Here is a 17,610-nt window from a genome sequence, read left to right as displayed (position 1 = left end):
GAAGACAAAGAATTGGAGGAGAAATAAGAACAAAAATTTGCCAATTTTATATGCAGATGTGGTTGATTGTTATCAGATTCCTGAAAACTCGGCAGGTTTTCTAGAGATGTCATGATGAGACTATCACAGAATAGAGATCATATCTCTGTGGAGGAGATGCTGTTTCAGTGGCTTACTCTTTTGATATACTAAAGAACACACCATAAAAAAAGATGGAAAGCTCCAAATAGAGCTGTATGAACAGTTCTAAGGTCAAAATGAAAACAAAACAAAACAAAACAAAGCAATATCTAAGCTAGAAGAAGCCCAAGGTCACTGGGCTTGAGAGGGGGAGAGACTAAAAACAAACATCAAAAACAAGACTCCTCTCCTTCAACTATTGACAGCTAGTGTCATATATGACACTGAAGTTGGACATGGTCTCCATATGTATATTATACCTTGTCCATGGTAGCTGAGAGAGAGACACAGACAGGGAAGGAAGGAAGAAGAGGGAAAACACCATCCTTCACCTTGGCCATATATATACCATAGTTTTGACGCCTTGTTTCTTTGGAAGAATCGTCGATGTCAGATACGTTCTGCTGTGGGAATCCCAACTACATTTCCTAAACCAAGTGCTGGACATACCAATGGAAATTAAACTATGCATTTACCTTAGGGAATTCAACCATAGGCTTTGGACTCATCGAGATGGTTTTCCAAGAACGTCATCAGTGATAAACATCTAAAAAAAGTTTTCACATTGAAGGAGCTAGAAAAGGAAGTCCTCACCAGGCGGCCGTCTCATGGAATATTGATGTCACCATTATTAACAGGCAATTTCACCCTGAGAAAGAATGTAATTGTTCTAGAAAAAAGGTACAAGGTCTTGATTTTGTGCCGTATTCAGCCAAGTATCAATTAATAAGATGGAAACGGTTACTTACCCGGATGGTACCAGGAGATGGTTGGACATAAGGTTTAGTCCTAGTCTTGAATCCTCTTGGGGACGCCCCCTTTGAGACAAATAAACAATTGGTGGATTTGAGGGGCTACAACCTCTGGCCTTCCCTTCGGAAGTGCTAAGCGTTAGCCATGATGGGTCCATGTGGCTCAATCCCAACAAAGGGGGCATATTTTGAACTCCAAAGCCTCCCAAAAACCCAAAAATTCACATCACCCACAAATTTGAGCACTTCCCACTGGCTTGCAGTATTAGAGCATTATTCATCTCTTTCAACATACAAAAATCTACACAATCTAAATCAGGAGTTGCCCCCATCTGGGTATCTTAAAACATGGCCTAATGATAAAAGGAGAAGTATTCCTCCCTAGATTCAACTAAAAACAATTTTTTTTTTTAAAACAAAAAACAGAAAAGAATGTTTGACAACCAGAAAATAAAAAGCAATTTTATTATTAAAAATAGAAAATATGATGTTTTTGGAGGATATCTATTAATTGTTTTCATATGTTTTCTCTCTTGTTTTATGAAAATTGTTTTAAAAAATATTAATTCATGATTAAAAATAAAATATTACATGTAAAAATTATTTTTTAAATATATTTAAAAACATAAAAAATAGTTTAAGAATGTTTTACGTTCTTAAACAGACTTTTATTTTATAAAATATTATAAAACTGTTTTCAAACAATGTTTTCGAAGTACTCAATTTCCAAACAGAACTAAAGCATCACCTCCAACCTCTCAATATTTTCTTCATTGGAGGTCATTGAAAAGAAGGCAGATTATTCCAACACAGCTTTTGGAATAATGGGCCATTGTCAAAGTTAGGAGAAAATTTTGCTGCATAAATATAAGAAAGCTACATATATCCTAACAATCAGACATTGTACCCAACTCCCTCTCATTTTTTCCACATTCATAAAGGAGCTGTGAAGACTCTCACCCTCTTTCCGGGTCCTTTCCTGGAAAATTCTCAGAAGAAATTGGGATGGGGACAGGTTTTGTTTGTGAGATCACATGACAATCATGCATTTTTGGAGCCTTCCAACATCTTGTCATTCATATATACCACCAAATATGTTAAGCCATCACTTAGAAATTATGATTGAAAATGATGAGTTTTGGCTGTCTACCAAATCACATTTTTCAGTTGCTTCTTTGAATTCATATGATCAATATATTTGAGTTAAGGATGGAATTCAAATTTATAAATGAAAGAAACGTTTTCTCATAGGTGTCATTGTCATCAGAACCAAAATCTAACTACAAAAAAAATCATGTTTAGGGGAACTATCGAGCTGTGTTTGGAATTGTTTTCGAAACTTAAAAATAAATTTGAGAAGTTTTTTTTATAGAATTATTATTATTATTATTATTATGTTGATAAAATATTAAAGACTTATTTGATAATTATTTTCAAAAATAAATTTGAAAAAATAGTTTTTAAGAATAACTTTTGAAACTGTTCTTTAATTTTTGTAGAACAATGGTTTATTTAAAATTTAAATATTTAAAATAGTTTTTAATATGTTTTAAAAATAATTTTTATGTCTAGTATTTTATTTTTAATTATATAGTTTATATGATTATTTTTTAAAATAATTTTTAGAAAACAAGTGAAAAAAAATTAAAAGATTAGAAAATAGTTTTTGGTTGTGAAACATGTTTTTCTATTTTTTATTTTAAAAAATAAAAAATTATTCTAAAAAATATTTACCAAACAGAACCCAAGTTTCTATTATGTTATTTAATTTATCTGTAAAGTATCAAGATAACTAGTTCTTTTTTACCTTTACCGTTTCATGGTGAGGAAAGTCAAAACGGCGTCGTTGCATTTCTCCGTTTCTCCAGCGGAAGGGTAAAACGACGTCGGTTAATCGAGGGTATTCCGTTATTAGAGCGGGGAGGCAAAAGACAAGGGAGGTGGAATGTCATCGAAGAGGACAATGGCGGGCGTTTCGGACGCTCAATTCCCTCAGGAACCCTCCGTCGTATACGAAGATGTAGAAACCCTACGCTCCATCCCCATCTTTTCCAACTACGACCACTTCTACTCTTACGATTCCGACGGAGATTGCTTCTACGGCCAGGATCAGGTCGACATGGTTACCAATTTGTTTGAAAATCGATCTGAGGACTTCCGAAATGCGGATGATGATGGAGATTCGGGTTTGGATCCGTTTTCGGATGATTTGGATCTTAGGATTCTGGGAGTGGGAAGTGAGGTTGAGCAAAATCATGGGGACGAGTTTGGGTTAGGGTTAGGGACTGGGTTTGAATCTGATAAGATGGCTTGGGCATCCGAATCGGGTGAATCTTCGAGTGTGCATGGCGAGAATGCGTCTGCGGTGGCGTATGGGCTTCGTGTTGTTGGAATTGGATCCGATTCGGATTCGGATTCGGAGGATGATGGGGTTGAATTTAGTTCTGAAGTAAATGATGATTATGGGTTGGATCGGGTTGAGGATTTGGATCCTCGGCTTTATTGGGATTGTCTGCCATTGGAGGATACTAGGACCAATAATGAAGATTTTGAATGGGAACAGGTGGATGAGAGAGCAAGCTTGAGCTTGGCGGTTAATGGGGTTGACGAATTATCGCTTTCCTCTGAAATTTCATCAGAGGAAGAAGAAGAAGAAGAAGCTGGTGATGGCAGGGACGAAGCGGCTCGGAGTCTTGATTGGGAAGTTCTATTGGCGATGAACAATTTGGAGAGGACATTGAATTTAGAACATGACTTGGATATCGATTCATTCTTTACCGATCAAGATGATTATGTTAATGCCACAGAATATGTAACCCTTTTTGGGCTATTCACAGAAGATGATGCTGGTTTAAAGGGTAGTCCTCCTGCCGCCAAGTCGGTTGTGCAGAATCTTCCGGTGGTTGAATTAACGCAACAATATTTGGAGAAGAACAATGTGGTTTGTGCAGTTTGTAAGGATGAGATTTTATTGGAGGAAAAGGTGAAAAGACTTCCTTGCTCTCATCATTACCATGGAGATTGCATAGTACCGTGGCTGAGCATTCGCAATACTTGCCCAGTTTGTCGGTATGAGTTGCCCACAGATGATCCTGAGTATGAGCACATGAAGAGCCAAAGAACTGGCCGTGGCCTGTAGTTGGATTCACAGGTCAGATACAATTTTGAGCTGTTTCACTAATACTGTTTTTTCTCAATGTAAGTAAGGTTTTGGATGAAGTTCTTCTCTGTTTGATGATGATAATGAAGCTGTATGTTTTTTATAAGATCAAAAATGTTGTCTTTATGTTTTGGATATAATCTTATGTTAGCTCACTCATCAAACTTCCTAGGCTGAGTTGTTGGCTCTGTGATGTCAGCTCCTGTTTTATGATGGCTGGAATATATTATTTTGATAATATCTTTAATATAGTTAAATATGAGAAGAGGGAAATAGGTATGACAGTTTTACATGTAAAGGTGCTTAGTGTTGGCTAAATGAATGCGCATCCCTGTTGGGACTTGAACTTAAAAATAGAACCCTGGATAACAACCCGGTACAATTTCTACCCAACTCCTAGAAGAGAATTTCCGGTTCTTGAATTTTTCTTAATTCCTATCAAAATCAGTAGGCTCTTTGGACTTCACATTCAACTTGGGTGTTTTCTGATGAGCTATGATTACATTTTTTTCGATTGAAAGGCACTGTGAGAAGGGACATGGTAGCCAAAGTTGTGCCATAGGAGTATCTTATAGGTAAATTTTACACTATTGGTTTTTTCATAGGCGAAACAGTTTGTGCTATTCTTGAGAGGTATAACTGTTTTATTGTTCCTACTCGAGAGGTTCTCTCTCTTCATTTGATCAGCTTTTATTTTATTTTTTTGCTGGTAGGATAACTTGTTTTTCGTTTGTACTTAAAAATTCATATTAATGAATTAGTTTATTTCAGATAAAAAAAGGGTTATAGTGAGTATCTTTCATTTAAATATATTTTCAAATAGCTTCTGCAAGTGTTCCTAGCCAAATTTTATGTTGGATCACCTTTTTTTATTTTTATTTTTTTTTATCTCTTTTTCTTTTTTTGGGTGTAATTACTTCTTTAACTTGTAAAACAATGCTTTGTTTTACCAATTTCCTTCATGTTCCTTTTTGTAATGGCGTGAGACTAGAAAAAAGTCAAAGGGATTTTCAAAGTTTAAAAGGAGGGGTCTAGGCATTAAGGAATATGTTCCTTTTTGTAATTCCCAAGTTGATGGCTGGTGAGACTAGAAAAAATTCAAAGGGATTTGCAAAGGTGAAAAGGAGGGGCAATAAGGCTTTATTGAGTAAATGGTGTTGAAAATTCACTTTGGAGGGGGATATGCTTTAGAGAAAGGTCATAGTGGGAAGGTTTGGAGAAGAGCCAAGTGGTTGGTACTCTTGGATAAGGAGAGAAGGCTATGGTGTTGGCTTGTGCAAGTTGATAAGAAAAAGGTGGCAAATTTTTAAAGTTAACATGAGATTTGAGGTGGGCCATGGGAGAAGAATAAAATTTTGGCATGATGTATGGTGCGGTGATGTTCCCTTCAAGGACTCTTTTCCATCTCTATTTCTCCTTTACAACTTCCAAGGAAGCTTGGATGGATGAGGTTTGGGGGGTAGAAGGTGAGATGGTCATGTGGAACCTGTGCTTCTCAAGACATTTTCAAGATTGGGAGATGGGTAATGTTTAGGAGTTTCTTTGGAAGCTTTATTCATTACGAAGAAGTGGGAAAGGGGGATAAGATGGTTAGGAAGGCTAGCAAAAGTGTGGAATTCTTGGTGAAGTCTTTCTACTCTGCCTTGGAATTGGATGTTGTAGTGTCATTCCCCTTAAAGATAGCGTGGGACTCTTGGGCTCCTACCAAAGTGGTTATTTATTGTTTTGTTTTATTTTTTTGTTTTTATTTTTATTTTTGTGTCTGTGGAAAGTGGGTTGGGTAAAGATTCTTACAATGGACTAACTTAAAAGAAGAGGGTGGTTTTTGGCAGGTTATTTTTGTATGTGTAAAGATGCGGAAGAATCAATAAACCATCTTCTTTTCCATTATGGGAAGATAGAGGTCTATGACACTTTCTTTTCTCTTTATTTGACATTTCATGAGTTCTCCCACATTCATTGAAGGACTTGTTAATAGGTTGGAATGGGAGTGTTGTGGGCAAGAAGAGAAGAAAGCCATGGAGAATAGATCCTCTTTGCCTTTTTGATTGGCACTTTTAATACATCTCTATTCTTATTTTGCCTATAAGAACAAAAAGAACAATGCTTTGTTTTGAAGTCATGCCATATTCCTATTGCTTTATTTGTGGCCTTTAGACCTGGAAAGTTCTAGGTTTAATTCCATGTAATAGGAAATTTATTTATTTATTTTTAATTTTTGAAAAAAAATTACATATGAAAAGAAAATAAATTCCTATTGCTTTATTAGCATATCTTAATACATTTTCTTATCTAGTGTGTCTTCATTTATGTAAATTTTTTTTTACTCAAATGGTATATTTCATTAGATAATGATATTGTATTTGTTTTCCATTTCTGTTTTATAGAATCTGTCAATTTTTAATTCAATAACATGGTTGAATGCTGAATACTCCTGCAGAGTTGATCTAGGATCTTGATTCTTACAATCCCAATCCCTTTTTATGTGGATGGGAACATGGCAATGTTCTTATATGACACTATGGATTTGTGCCTTGTGTTCTTGTAGTTGCATACCATTGATGCTAGAGAACTTGACTTTGACTACCCCAACAACCTCAAGCTTTCTATTTTTCTAATGACTGTCATTTTGTCTAAAAATGTCATGTTGTTTACTTTCACATTGGAGGGGGTTTCCTTTAATTTATTCTTTCTTTTATTTTTGGTAAGCTGAAAAAAAAAAAAAAGATTTTAATGAATGGTTTTTGGGGAAAAAATGGAAAAGGACAAAAAAGTAAAAAAATAAAAATCATATATTGCTTTTGTGGTTTGTCTATACAAGCTCTGGAAATATGATGTTGGCCACTGCCTTTAACATTTTTCATGTAACACTTACGAATGCCTTGGCTTTTGTTGATTTTCATGAAAATAACTTCCCTATGCTAGACTTCAATTTAATGCATTTTCAGAGGATTCAAAGGATCATGGGGCTTTCAGTAAGAGGTTTAAAACTCAAAATTCTCCTAGTTTATAGTTCTCCTATTTAAGGGAATTTATGCTTAAATGTTGTTCATTATTGTCTTTTGGTTGAATTCCTTCCCACTTGTTCACAAATATTTTTGTCCAAAAGGTAGTAAAGAAGTCAGCATAACATTTCCCTTTTTCTTTTGATATATTTTTAGGGATGTGGAGCTGGTTGTTATCCATCTCTCATTTTTATTTACGTATTGTACATTATATTCATTTTTCATCTGTGTTTTATCATTGTTTTTCTATGATCATATCAAAGTTTTGAGAGCTGACTAGATTTTCAAATTTCTGGAAACCTGAGCTGTTACTTCTCATTAGTTAATAACTGGGACAGGTGTTCAAATCTGGGTTCATTGACTTGTATTTAACAAAATTGTTGGATTCTGTAAGAAAAATATGCACCTGCATTTGTGTTGGAGGAGCAAGCTTGGTCAGAGGATTTTGGCATTGATTAGATTAGCTTTGATGTTAGTCTGGATTTGATTACAAATTGTTCATGTTTTGAAGAACAGTTTCCAAATAGATCCTTAGTTTTTGAACATGTCCAAAATTTAAGGCTTAATCAAGGAAAAATGTCATTCATGGAACCAGATTGCTTGAATTTTTAGACTGTTTTCTATCAGATTTAATGGATTTTATTTTTATTTTTTGGAAAAATCAAAAGTATTGGTTCAATGTGTTATTGGAGGAACAGCTGAAAAGGTTTGGAGAGAGTAGCAAATGCTCAAACCTCAAATTCTCTAGGAAGTTTGGGACTGTGGGTATGGCTAGTAGTCATTGCCAGTTGTATTGTCATGACAGGGTAGGTTCAAGCACTATTTTTTTTGTTTCTCTGTTTTTGGTTTTGTGGTGTGTATGTGGGTGTACTAGTAGTGATGGCATAAATTATCTATGTGCATAATATTTGTATAATTTCTCTGAAGAGTAACAGGGGATGAGATGGGAGTTGTGGAAGAGCTTTAGATAGAATGGAGTTTTTGGAGTTGAAGGATGTTTTAGGGAGACGTGCTTCTTTGTGAGGTTCCTTTTTTCTTTTCTTTTTTCTCTTTTTTTTTTTTTTTAATGGGTAAAAAGTAATATATTAAAACAAGACACTCTAGAAAAGCACCCCAAAGTATATAAGAAGTATGCAAAGGATGCTTAAGGGTGCCTCAAAAAAAGAAAAAAGGGAACAACAACAAAAAAATAGCACCCACTCAAACAAAGTCCAACCAATCCACAAAATCAACAATGGAAGAAGGTCTGGAAACTAAATACACCTTAGCCCAAGCCCAAAGGCTACAACAGAAAGAAAGTTTAAGCCCTTGGACCGGATGCCCCTCATTTTCAAAAGCCACACTGTTTCTTTCCTTCCAAACTATCTAGAAAAGGCACAGGGGAGCACCTCTCCACACATTTTTCCTTTTCTTACCCACAAAAGAACCATGCCATCCTAATCATGTCTCTTTAACTAAGAAAGTAAGCACCCACAACACCCTAAAAAGAGAAAACAACAAGTGCCAGAGAATCCTTGTCATATTGCAATGCAATAAAATGCAGTCAAGTGACTCTTTCTTTGATAGACATAGGTGACATTTGTTGGACAAAGGCCACCCTCTCCTCTGAATCCAATCCAAGGTTAAGACCTTATTCCAAGATGCCCTCCCAAGCAAAGAAACTCACCTTCGACGACACCTATGAGTTCCAAATTACATTTGTAGGGAAATCACCTTGCCTTTTCGGTTCTAAAGCCTTATATAGAGATTTGACAATAAATTTATCATCTTTTGACTTTGTACAAACCACCTGATCATACACATTCCTACACACCATCCTTCCTTGCAATCTCTGAAAAAACGCTCCAAACAACGACCTCCCAATCATTGAGTTGCCTAGAGAATCAGGGAGCCCATACTTTCCCTTCTAAATGGTTCTAAACATCCTCCATAAGCATCCTTGGATGATGTTATAACAAATAAGGAGGGAAAAGAGATGCACAATGGATTGTTGCCACACCACCGATCCTTCCAAAATCTCACGCTCCTCCCATTCCCCACATAATAGGCCATATTGTTGCCCAAGATATCTCATTCTTTCTTGATGGCTTTCCACAAACCTAGCCTATACTTTCCTCTTACTTCACAAGAGCGCAACCCTCCCTCTTCTTCCCCATACTTATCACAAATGATTTGCTTCCAAAAGTTCCCCCTCTCCACTACAACACGTCAACTCTATTTGCATTGGAGGGCCTTATTGAGTAATGACAAATTCCTTACTCCCAAACCCCCCTTTCCTTTCTATGAGCGGGCAATAAACTACCTTACTAAGTGAGGTCACTTGATTTGGGTGACGATCTTTGGGAGACAAATAAGGAAGTTGTTCGTTTAGGCGAGATGAAAGCCTTATGTAATGGCCTAATGAAATCGACTCAATGTTGTTTTCGGCTCAATGTTGTTTTTAGTTTCAATTATGAGTGATACTATAAAGTGTATTTTTCTTATATAATGTTTTTATGAAGTGTTTTACTACTAAACTTCAATACGAGTAAAATAAGGATGTTGCCATTCATGCACTAGTTAGAAGGACCTTCCCACCCCTTTGAGTTGTGAATGAAACATTAAACATCATGAATCAGGGAGCAGGAATGAATGAGCTCTCCTATAGAGTTCTAAAGTACAAGGAAAAAAAGGGAACTCATGAATATGCAAGGGTGAGAGTCTATCCATTAAAAAGATGGAGCATGAAAATATATGTAGACAAAAAATGTCATCAACATTGAAAAACTTTTGATAATAATAACCTCCTTTTTTTAGTGTGCGTTTGATAGAAACTCAAAGTACATTTAGAAGAAGTGTTTTTTGGAGAATCACTTATCAAGTGTTTCTCCACAATAGAAGTGATTTTTCAACTTTTTAAAAGTATTTTGTAAATATTGTCAAACGTTTATTTATTTATTTTTTGTTTATCAAAAATGCTTTTTATACTAAAAGTGTTCTCTAAAAATAGTGCCACATGGACTCTTAGTTTTGGAGAGGTGGGTTGGGTGATGAAGTGTGATATTTAAAAAGTAATGAAGAGAAAAAACATAGTTGTGGCTAGACTGGATCTTGAGATCAAGGTTCAAAATATCTGCCAAGTTGTATGCACCTCGGCCCTTTTGGCGCCAAGTTCGATACTCGATATCATCTTAAACATAGATTCAGCTAGGAATTGGTTAAACTTGGTTGACTCAGTTGAGATTTTGAGTTAACACGGTAGAATTGTCCGAGTTGACGCATTTCAATCATCTGAGTTACTAAAATATTCCCGAGTTAAACCCATAACTGAGAAATCTTTGAAAAATCAAAGGTTCTCTTAAAAAAGATAAGCTTTTTAAGAATTGTACCCATGAAGAAGAAGAAAGAAGACATTAATCCCTCACAATGATCACATGTGGACTACAATGTCTTCTCATTGGTGGTTCTACTATGGCGAATGGTGAGAAACATCAGATTCTTTCATCGATCTCTAATGCTATGCCCTGGTTTGCCTCTTTACTTCATCTTCATTACTTTGAGTTTGTGCTTGTGGGTATGTGCTCCATAGGAATTCTTTGCCTTTGCCCAAGGTCATCTGTCCTCACTCTCTACGTTGTGTGGGAAATTTGAAGAAAATGGGTAATATCTTATTTTATATAAAAATAATTTATAATTTTAATTGGTTATATGTAGCAAAAATTGTATTTATAAGATAATGGTTTATTATTTTATATTCTAAAATGTGATATGAATTATATCAATTTACCTTGTAGGTTGATGATGTTTAGAATTGGGAACTTGAAAATAATTTTGTATTTTTTCTTTATCAATTTGAAGACAATTGCATTAATTTATATGACAATTTTGTTTTATTAGTTTTTAAAATTTATTTAATTGTATTTATTTATTTTAAATAATTTTCATAATATTCTTATGATTTTTTTGAACCTTCTAACTAATATAATTTTGCGTATCACCTTATACTAAGCCGAGATTAATGTGTCTTAGGACCCATTGAGTCATTGATTGATACTGACTTTGAACCATACTTTGAGATTCGTATTGAGCGAAAGTGGAGCTTTCGAATGCTATAATTGCTTATTTGAGATATTTGTTTTTCTTTGTTTCTTCTTCTTCTCTTTTTAAACAACTTCAAAGTTAAAACTTGTCTCTCTGGGCTCATTCTTGAACCTCTCTTACTGGGTTCAAGAGTTCAAAACCATATGGGATCTGCTGGTGTTCAACCTTAGGTTTGGCATTGAGCCTGCTTATATAACATGTATATATATATATATATATATATATTAATTTTTTAAATTTAGATAACTTATACGAGGTGACGGGCATGGGCTGGAGATTGATGCTGGCTAGAGAAAAGTGTTTTTTCATTCACAGTTGCTTTTTCCAGAATACGGGTATAGCAGCTGCTTCTGTTGTGTCTGGGCAACTTGCCCGGCTACCTGGGCCATTCTCAGGCGCTGACACTGAGCCAGTTGCAGCTTAAACCACAGTAATGATGGTAGAACCCTTTTGGCATGGGATTTCACCAATACCTCTGAGAGGTTGTACTAACCTGGTAAACCCAAGAAATTCTTCTAGCTCACATGCCACATGTGGCAGCCCCCTTAATCTCCATCTTCCACTGCTAGAATCCACAAGCCATGGGTATTGATATTGATGGATTTGGGAGGTAGTCCAGTAGAGATTTCTCCCAGTTTCTCTAATACTGATGATAGCCTTCAGTGACGGTAAAGCCCTTTCGATCGATGATGTGAACCAGTTATTGGTTGCACCCACCAATTAGAAATGGACAAATATTTATTAGCACTATCATGCCTGGTTTGATCCTATGAAATGTTGCTTGGTTTGATGCGACTAGATGTTATTAGGCTATCTATATTAATTTTATGACTATTTGGAGCTGCCAGTAACTGAATTCGGTAAACTTGTACAAGTCTAGAAACTGAATCACAACTCACAAGGTCACCGGTCGGGCTGGCTCAAACCCAGCATCCTCATAATACTTTCGAGTGTGGAATTACATAGGAGACCTTCAGTCAGTTTACACACTAATGAATTCTAGCTATGTAAGCACAAGAAGGCAAAGGGGAACCCCACCCTGGCCCAGTTCTGTTCTCTGTTATCTGTTTCTTGTTTCCCCAACTGTTTTACTTCATTGGACGCTGAGAATTTGCGCATAAGGAGAGCATTTTAGGACCATGTGGACCATGGAAAGCGAGAGGGGGAAAAAGGGTTACTGAATGTAACAGGAAAAGGAGAGAAATTTAGGAGGGGAAATCCAAACTCTTTTATTTGGTCTCCTGTGGAAAGAATGAAAGCCTTAAGCTACAGAAGCAAATGGAATTTTACTAATTCTTTATGGGAAAATCTGCCCTGGCTTTTCTTATATATTAGCCTAATTACCTTACCAAGAGAAATTTGTCCCTGTATCACACGAAGTCCTCTTTATGAGGTGTAATTCACATATAAAAACCTTAAAAAAATAATGGTCATTATCTTAATCAGGGGATTGGTAGGATGTGAGGTGGGGTTATAGTAATTTAATCTACACCACCCCCTCTCTTCATTTGCTGGTTTTAAGTTAGGTCTATGAATTTGAAGGGGAAGGGGGGGTGGGGGTGGGGTGGGGAAGGAGGTTACATCACGAACAAAACAAAGGAATGAAAAGGAAAATACAAAGAAACAAAACAAAGTAGTCATTTTCAATGCTGAAATTGAAGCCTCCCCCCTACGGTTGGCTATCATGGTGCCCACAGAGACAATTAAACAGAGCACTCATTTACCCTAGAAATTTTGTTGTGGCTGTGGCCCTTGCAAGTGGTTTTTGGCTCCACGTTTCTACAGGGTTTGGTTCAGGGGATATCTTTCTTTTGGACTGTGGGGACTCGGGATTATTTCTTCCAATCATTCCTAGATTGAAATTCCATAATTGTGATACCCTTTGTTTTGTTCTTTGGGCACCCATGCCCTTCACCCTCCCCAACTCTCCCTCTTATCAGCTCCTTGTAAGATGGTGAGGCACGTCTGAGTTGTTTTACCCACATGATATAAGTTGGTTCAACTGTTTCTTAAACAGTGTGCAAAGGCAGAAAATGAAGAAAAGAAGACTTGGTATAAAGCCTACCCAAATGATGCCTAGAGGAGACCTATTAATCATACCATTCCAACCATCAAGGTGAGTGGACACAATTGGGGAGGAACTTATCCAAGAAACACCGAAAGTTGGCCGATTGTAGCAAAATGAGCTCATTTTCATCCAGGATACGCTCATCATAGGATGATTTTATTCGCAGCCTGACAAGAAATTATGGTCAAGGAACCTTGGATTGTAATCAATTTGGTGACTTTGCATGATGGCAAAGGCATGGATAAAGAGGAAGCACTTTTTAAACATTACAACATAGACAAGCAACAAGTGGTAGAACCATGTCTAGAGTAGAGGGCGCATATCCCCCTCCATCACAAAATTGCTGAACCTGGATGTGTTTTGGGTCATGAAACGTGCCAAATCGTGGTAATTACTACCAGATCATTTCTGTAAAAAATTTGGCCAAAACTTTCGTCACCCAAATGATGGGAAATCTACCCCATTTATGCACCCATGCGAGCATCCAATACAGGGTTGGGAACTTGTAAAGAGGGGGTGGTCGTGCTCCACACACAAGTCATCTTCAAGCCATCAACCATCCCCTTAGGCATACATGTGGAGCTCATAACTCGATCAAAACACAACTTGGTCCTTCCCTCTCATTCTATGCTTCCTTCCACCATTGTCAATACACTAATTCCCTTTTAACCAATAACTCCCCTTCTTAGTTGAAGAGGGATCATACCTTTTTATATCTCATTTGTCACCTACACTTTACCAAGATTTACCATTTCACTTATGCAGGGGTTGGTAAAGCATTTGGTAGGGCTGGATAACGACACACAAATCACTACTCAAAAAGAGAAAATTGTACTGGGATAACGAATCCTCAATCCCTCAACTCTTATAGTCACACGTTTAGATCCCTGGGCTTGACACATGGCAAAATATTTTGAATAATCAAAGATGACTGACATTATGGTAGCAACAACAACCAGAACAATAAAAACAATTACAGTGACAAAGACCAACCTTTTGTTAGTCCCTAAATAAATCAAAAACAATGCCCCCATTTGATTAGAATAAGCCAACACCTTCACTATCCACATTGATAGTGGATCGAGACCTTATTACAAGTACGTAAGCACATGTAAACCATTCTCGCAAGTTAGTGTTACTCTACAATTTTAATGCACCACCCACAATTATTTTAACATTTATGTATGCTGCACCAAGGATTATTATAGTTCATAATATGTCAACACGGTGAGCAAAATGATTTTGCAACTTAGGAATTAGTCTAACAAGTAGATTTTAATGGAATATAAAAGGGAAACAAGAGGGCAGAGATGATGAAGAAGGTGTAAGGTGATGATGGCTTTATCCTTCTTCCTCCAATAATTTGTGATCCCCATGACCTCACTTGAAAATAATGAAGAACATGACTTTTTGTAAGGAATAGATGTATGGAATGTCTATGCTTTGGGTCAAGATCATATGATTATTGTAAGCCCGGGTTATTACATTGTGTCCTACAATGCTTATGTGAATTGTATCACTATTCATTAATCATAAGTTTGTGGAATTCCCTTTTTGAGTGATTATAAAATATTGTTATCTTTAATATTACTTAAAACTTATTCATGCTATTTTTATTCAAAATATTTTTAAGAAGGCGTAATCTTATATCATTTTTTAAACATGGATGTAAATGGGGTGTGGCGGGTCGGGTTGGTCGGGCACACCATTCCCCATCTTTACCTCATTAGAGATTCGGAATCCAATTCTATGGTTGTTTATCAAGAAAAAAAAGAGTTTTGCTTATAAATTAGGAATAAGAATTTACAAAATTAAGCCATTGGTAAGCATCATTTTTGTCAAACACTAGGGATGATGCAGCTCTCTGTGGAGGAAAGGAGTAACATCACCCATGTCCAAATAATCTCCATCATGCCCACAAATTTGATCACTATATCAATTCATCAAATCACCCATTCAAGAGGAAGAAAAACAAAAACAAAAGGAAAAAAAAATTGAGGCTGGCTTAGTGGGGTGCACAGATGGTACAATGGAGGGTACCCCATGATGAGTTGGGGAACCTGAGAAAAGTGCCCTAAATGAAACCAGAGTGAGCCCCTGCTTTTGCCTGAACTGACAGCTTACTCAATAGGGTTGCAGCCTGGTGCACCCTGCACCCACGCGCGCTTCTTAGCGGGCCCCCCACTTTCGATTCTATGCGCCCCCAGATTTTTATTTTGTATTGTTTATTCAGGTTCAATCAAGTTCCCATCTGTGGGTGTCCTTGCCCGTCCTTTTAGGGCACTGTCCCTTACTTTCTCCCCATATTGCCCTTCAATTATTTTGGATTGTAGCCGCTCAGTGCCTAGTAACCTAGGTCATTATCGGCATCAACATAGAGATACGTGAATTATTGGCAGAGACGGATAAGATATGTAGGGGTGAGTGAGAATTTTACCTTAGCTTGATCACTCATCAAATGAAAACAATCAAACCTATTAAGCCGTAGTAAAAATTTGTGGGCGAGGTAGGGCTATTAAAGTCAAATCAAAACATTCAAAGCGTCCAAATTTAGCAATTTGCAGGAGTAGAGCCGAAAGCAAAAGGAAAAATATTATGTAGAGTGATGAGGTGGCATGTTGAAGAAATGACTTATTTTCCATGGGGTAAATGAAGGAGTTTCAATGATACACGTCATCGTCCTTTATGCCACGTTTGAGGTACATTGGGTAATTCCTTCTTTATTTTGGGTTTCTCCAATACTCTCAAGACACCCAACAAAAGAAGTTTTTTTTTTTTTTGAAAATTTGAAGTGAAAACAAATATGAGACGGGTATGTGGAGGCACTCAATCAAAGAATTTGCAGATAACAAGTGACAACAAATTGTAAAGCAAATTGGTCATTTGACTAAATAGTTCATTTGACCAAACAAATGCTGCTTGTAGGGCACAGGAATGGAGAGGAGAAAGTGACTTTATTACAAAGTTGCTTCTTTTTCTAAGCTAGAAAGGGGGCTGATTAAAAGAAGCAAAAGAAGAACACAATGTCAATTTTTTAATATTATTTTTTTTTGTTTGATTTATTTTTAAAAGGTATTTAATATTTTCACATTCTTGAAGATGGGGATGAAATTAGGGCACTCAAACCCAAACTGGTTTGTTTTCCATGGAGGAAAATTAAAAAAAAAAATGAAGGAAAAATAAGATGAGAAGAAGAGGGAATCTTTGGGTTGTCCCATAATAAGAGATAATACCACCAATTGCATGAGGGACAGGGTAGGCTTTGGCACGATGGCTATGACAAGGAAGGGAAAGCACCCACTGAAGAGTCCCTCTTCATGCAACAAAGTGAGAGTAGTGAGCAAACATTTGTGATATAGGCTGTCCATCCTCTAGTTTTAGTGGCTGAAGAATCCTCTTTTGCTTTTTGGGTTTGAATGAAATAGTGGTATTCCATGTTCTAAACATTCATCTACATTTTCTGGATTTGAATCAATCCAATTCAGGATAAGTTTGAAACTTTTTTCCATGTTTTTTTTTAACAATGCCCTGCTATTTGGGCTGTCCAATTCTTCTTTGGGGTGATTGCCCATAACCCATTAAGGGTATTGTGTATTTCAATGGGATTTCACTGCCAATATGTTTGCATGGAGAATTCAGAGATAGGGAACTGATGAGATGAATGCAGAAAGGCCGATATTTATGAAAGAAAAGCTTACACAATTCAGACAAGGAGTTCATCTTGAAGAACAGGGTGGATTAATGTTCATCTTGTTGTAAGATGTCTGATTGGCAGGGATTCGGAAATATAGTCGTAAACGTATATGTACGCTACAAAGTACAGCCGAGAAAAAGAGCAACTTTACACTCTTAATCGTCACCAACAAAGAAAAAGTGAAAAGTTGAAATGGAGCAAGGGAAGAACAAGGAGAAGACAGGACAAGACGGAGGAGTCCGAACCTGTCTAATGATATTTTTGACTATGCAGTCCACTCAAGCAGACCACCCCAATTAGCCTGATGAAGTAGGGGGAGAGAGATAGAGAGAGAGGGAGAGGAGCCTTGCTTCCATAGGATTCTGGTTCTGGATCCATTAGAAACCTTTTTATTGTAGTGGAAGACTGCATTTCAAAGTACATCCACTCCACCTTCCTCCCAATCCCCACCACCATACATCAACAATTTTCCACTCACTCACACACTTTGCTTGGTTTTGTGGCTATGACCAAAGCTCATCTTCATGTTTCTCAATAGGGCTGCCAAAATTTGACCCCGGCACACCATCATGCACCAAACAACACCACTTGGGTTAGCCATTTCTCAATTGGGTTGCCCATTTTGATCCCAGAAACGAAAGGATAGCTACTCAAATTCAACCTGATTATGT

The 17,610-nt window shown here is 36.8% G+C and overlaps 1 protein-coding gene across 1 annotated transcript; it reads left to right on the top strand.

Moving 5' to 3' along the window:
- Positions 1-2,763: 2,763 nt before the first annotated feature.
- Positions 2,764-4,229, top strand: LOC104881617 (E3 ubiquitin ligase BIG BROTHER-related). Its single transcript, XM_010662236.3, has one exon. It carries the CDS (start codon positions 2,878-2,880, stop codon positions 4,069-4,071), a length of 1,194 nt encoding a protein of 397 aa, XP_010660538.1. The 5' UTR covers positions 2,764-2,877; the 3' UTR covers positions 4,072-4,229.
- The last annotated feature ends 13,381 nt before the right edge of the window (positions 4,230-17,610 follow it).

The sequence above is a fragment of the Vitis vinifera genome, chromosome 14 (genome assembly GCF_030704535.1).
Source record: "Vitis vinifera cultivar Pinot Noir 40024 chromosome 14, ASM3070453v1".
NCBI classification, from domain to species: Eukaryota; Viridiplantae; Streptophyta; class Magnoliopsida; order Vitales; family Vitaceae; genus Vitis; species Vitis vinifera.
The sequence above is the reverse complement of the archived record's forward strand: the minus strand, read 5'-3'. Positions and strand labels throughout refer to the sequence as shown.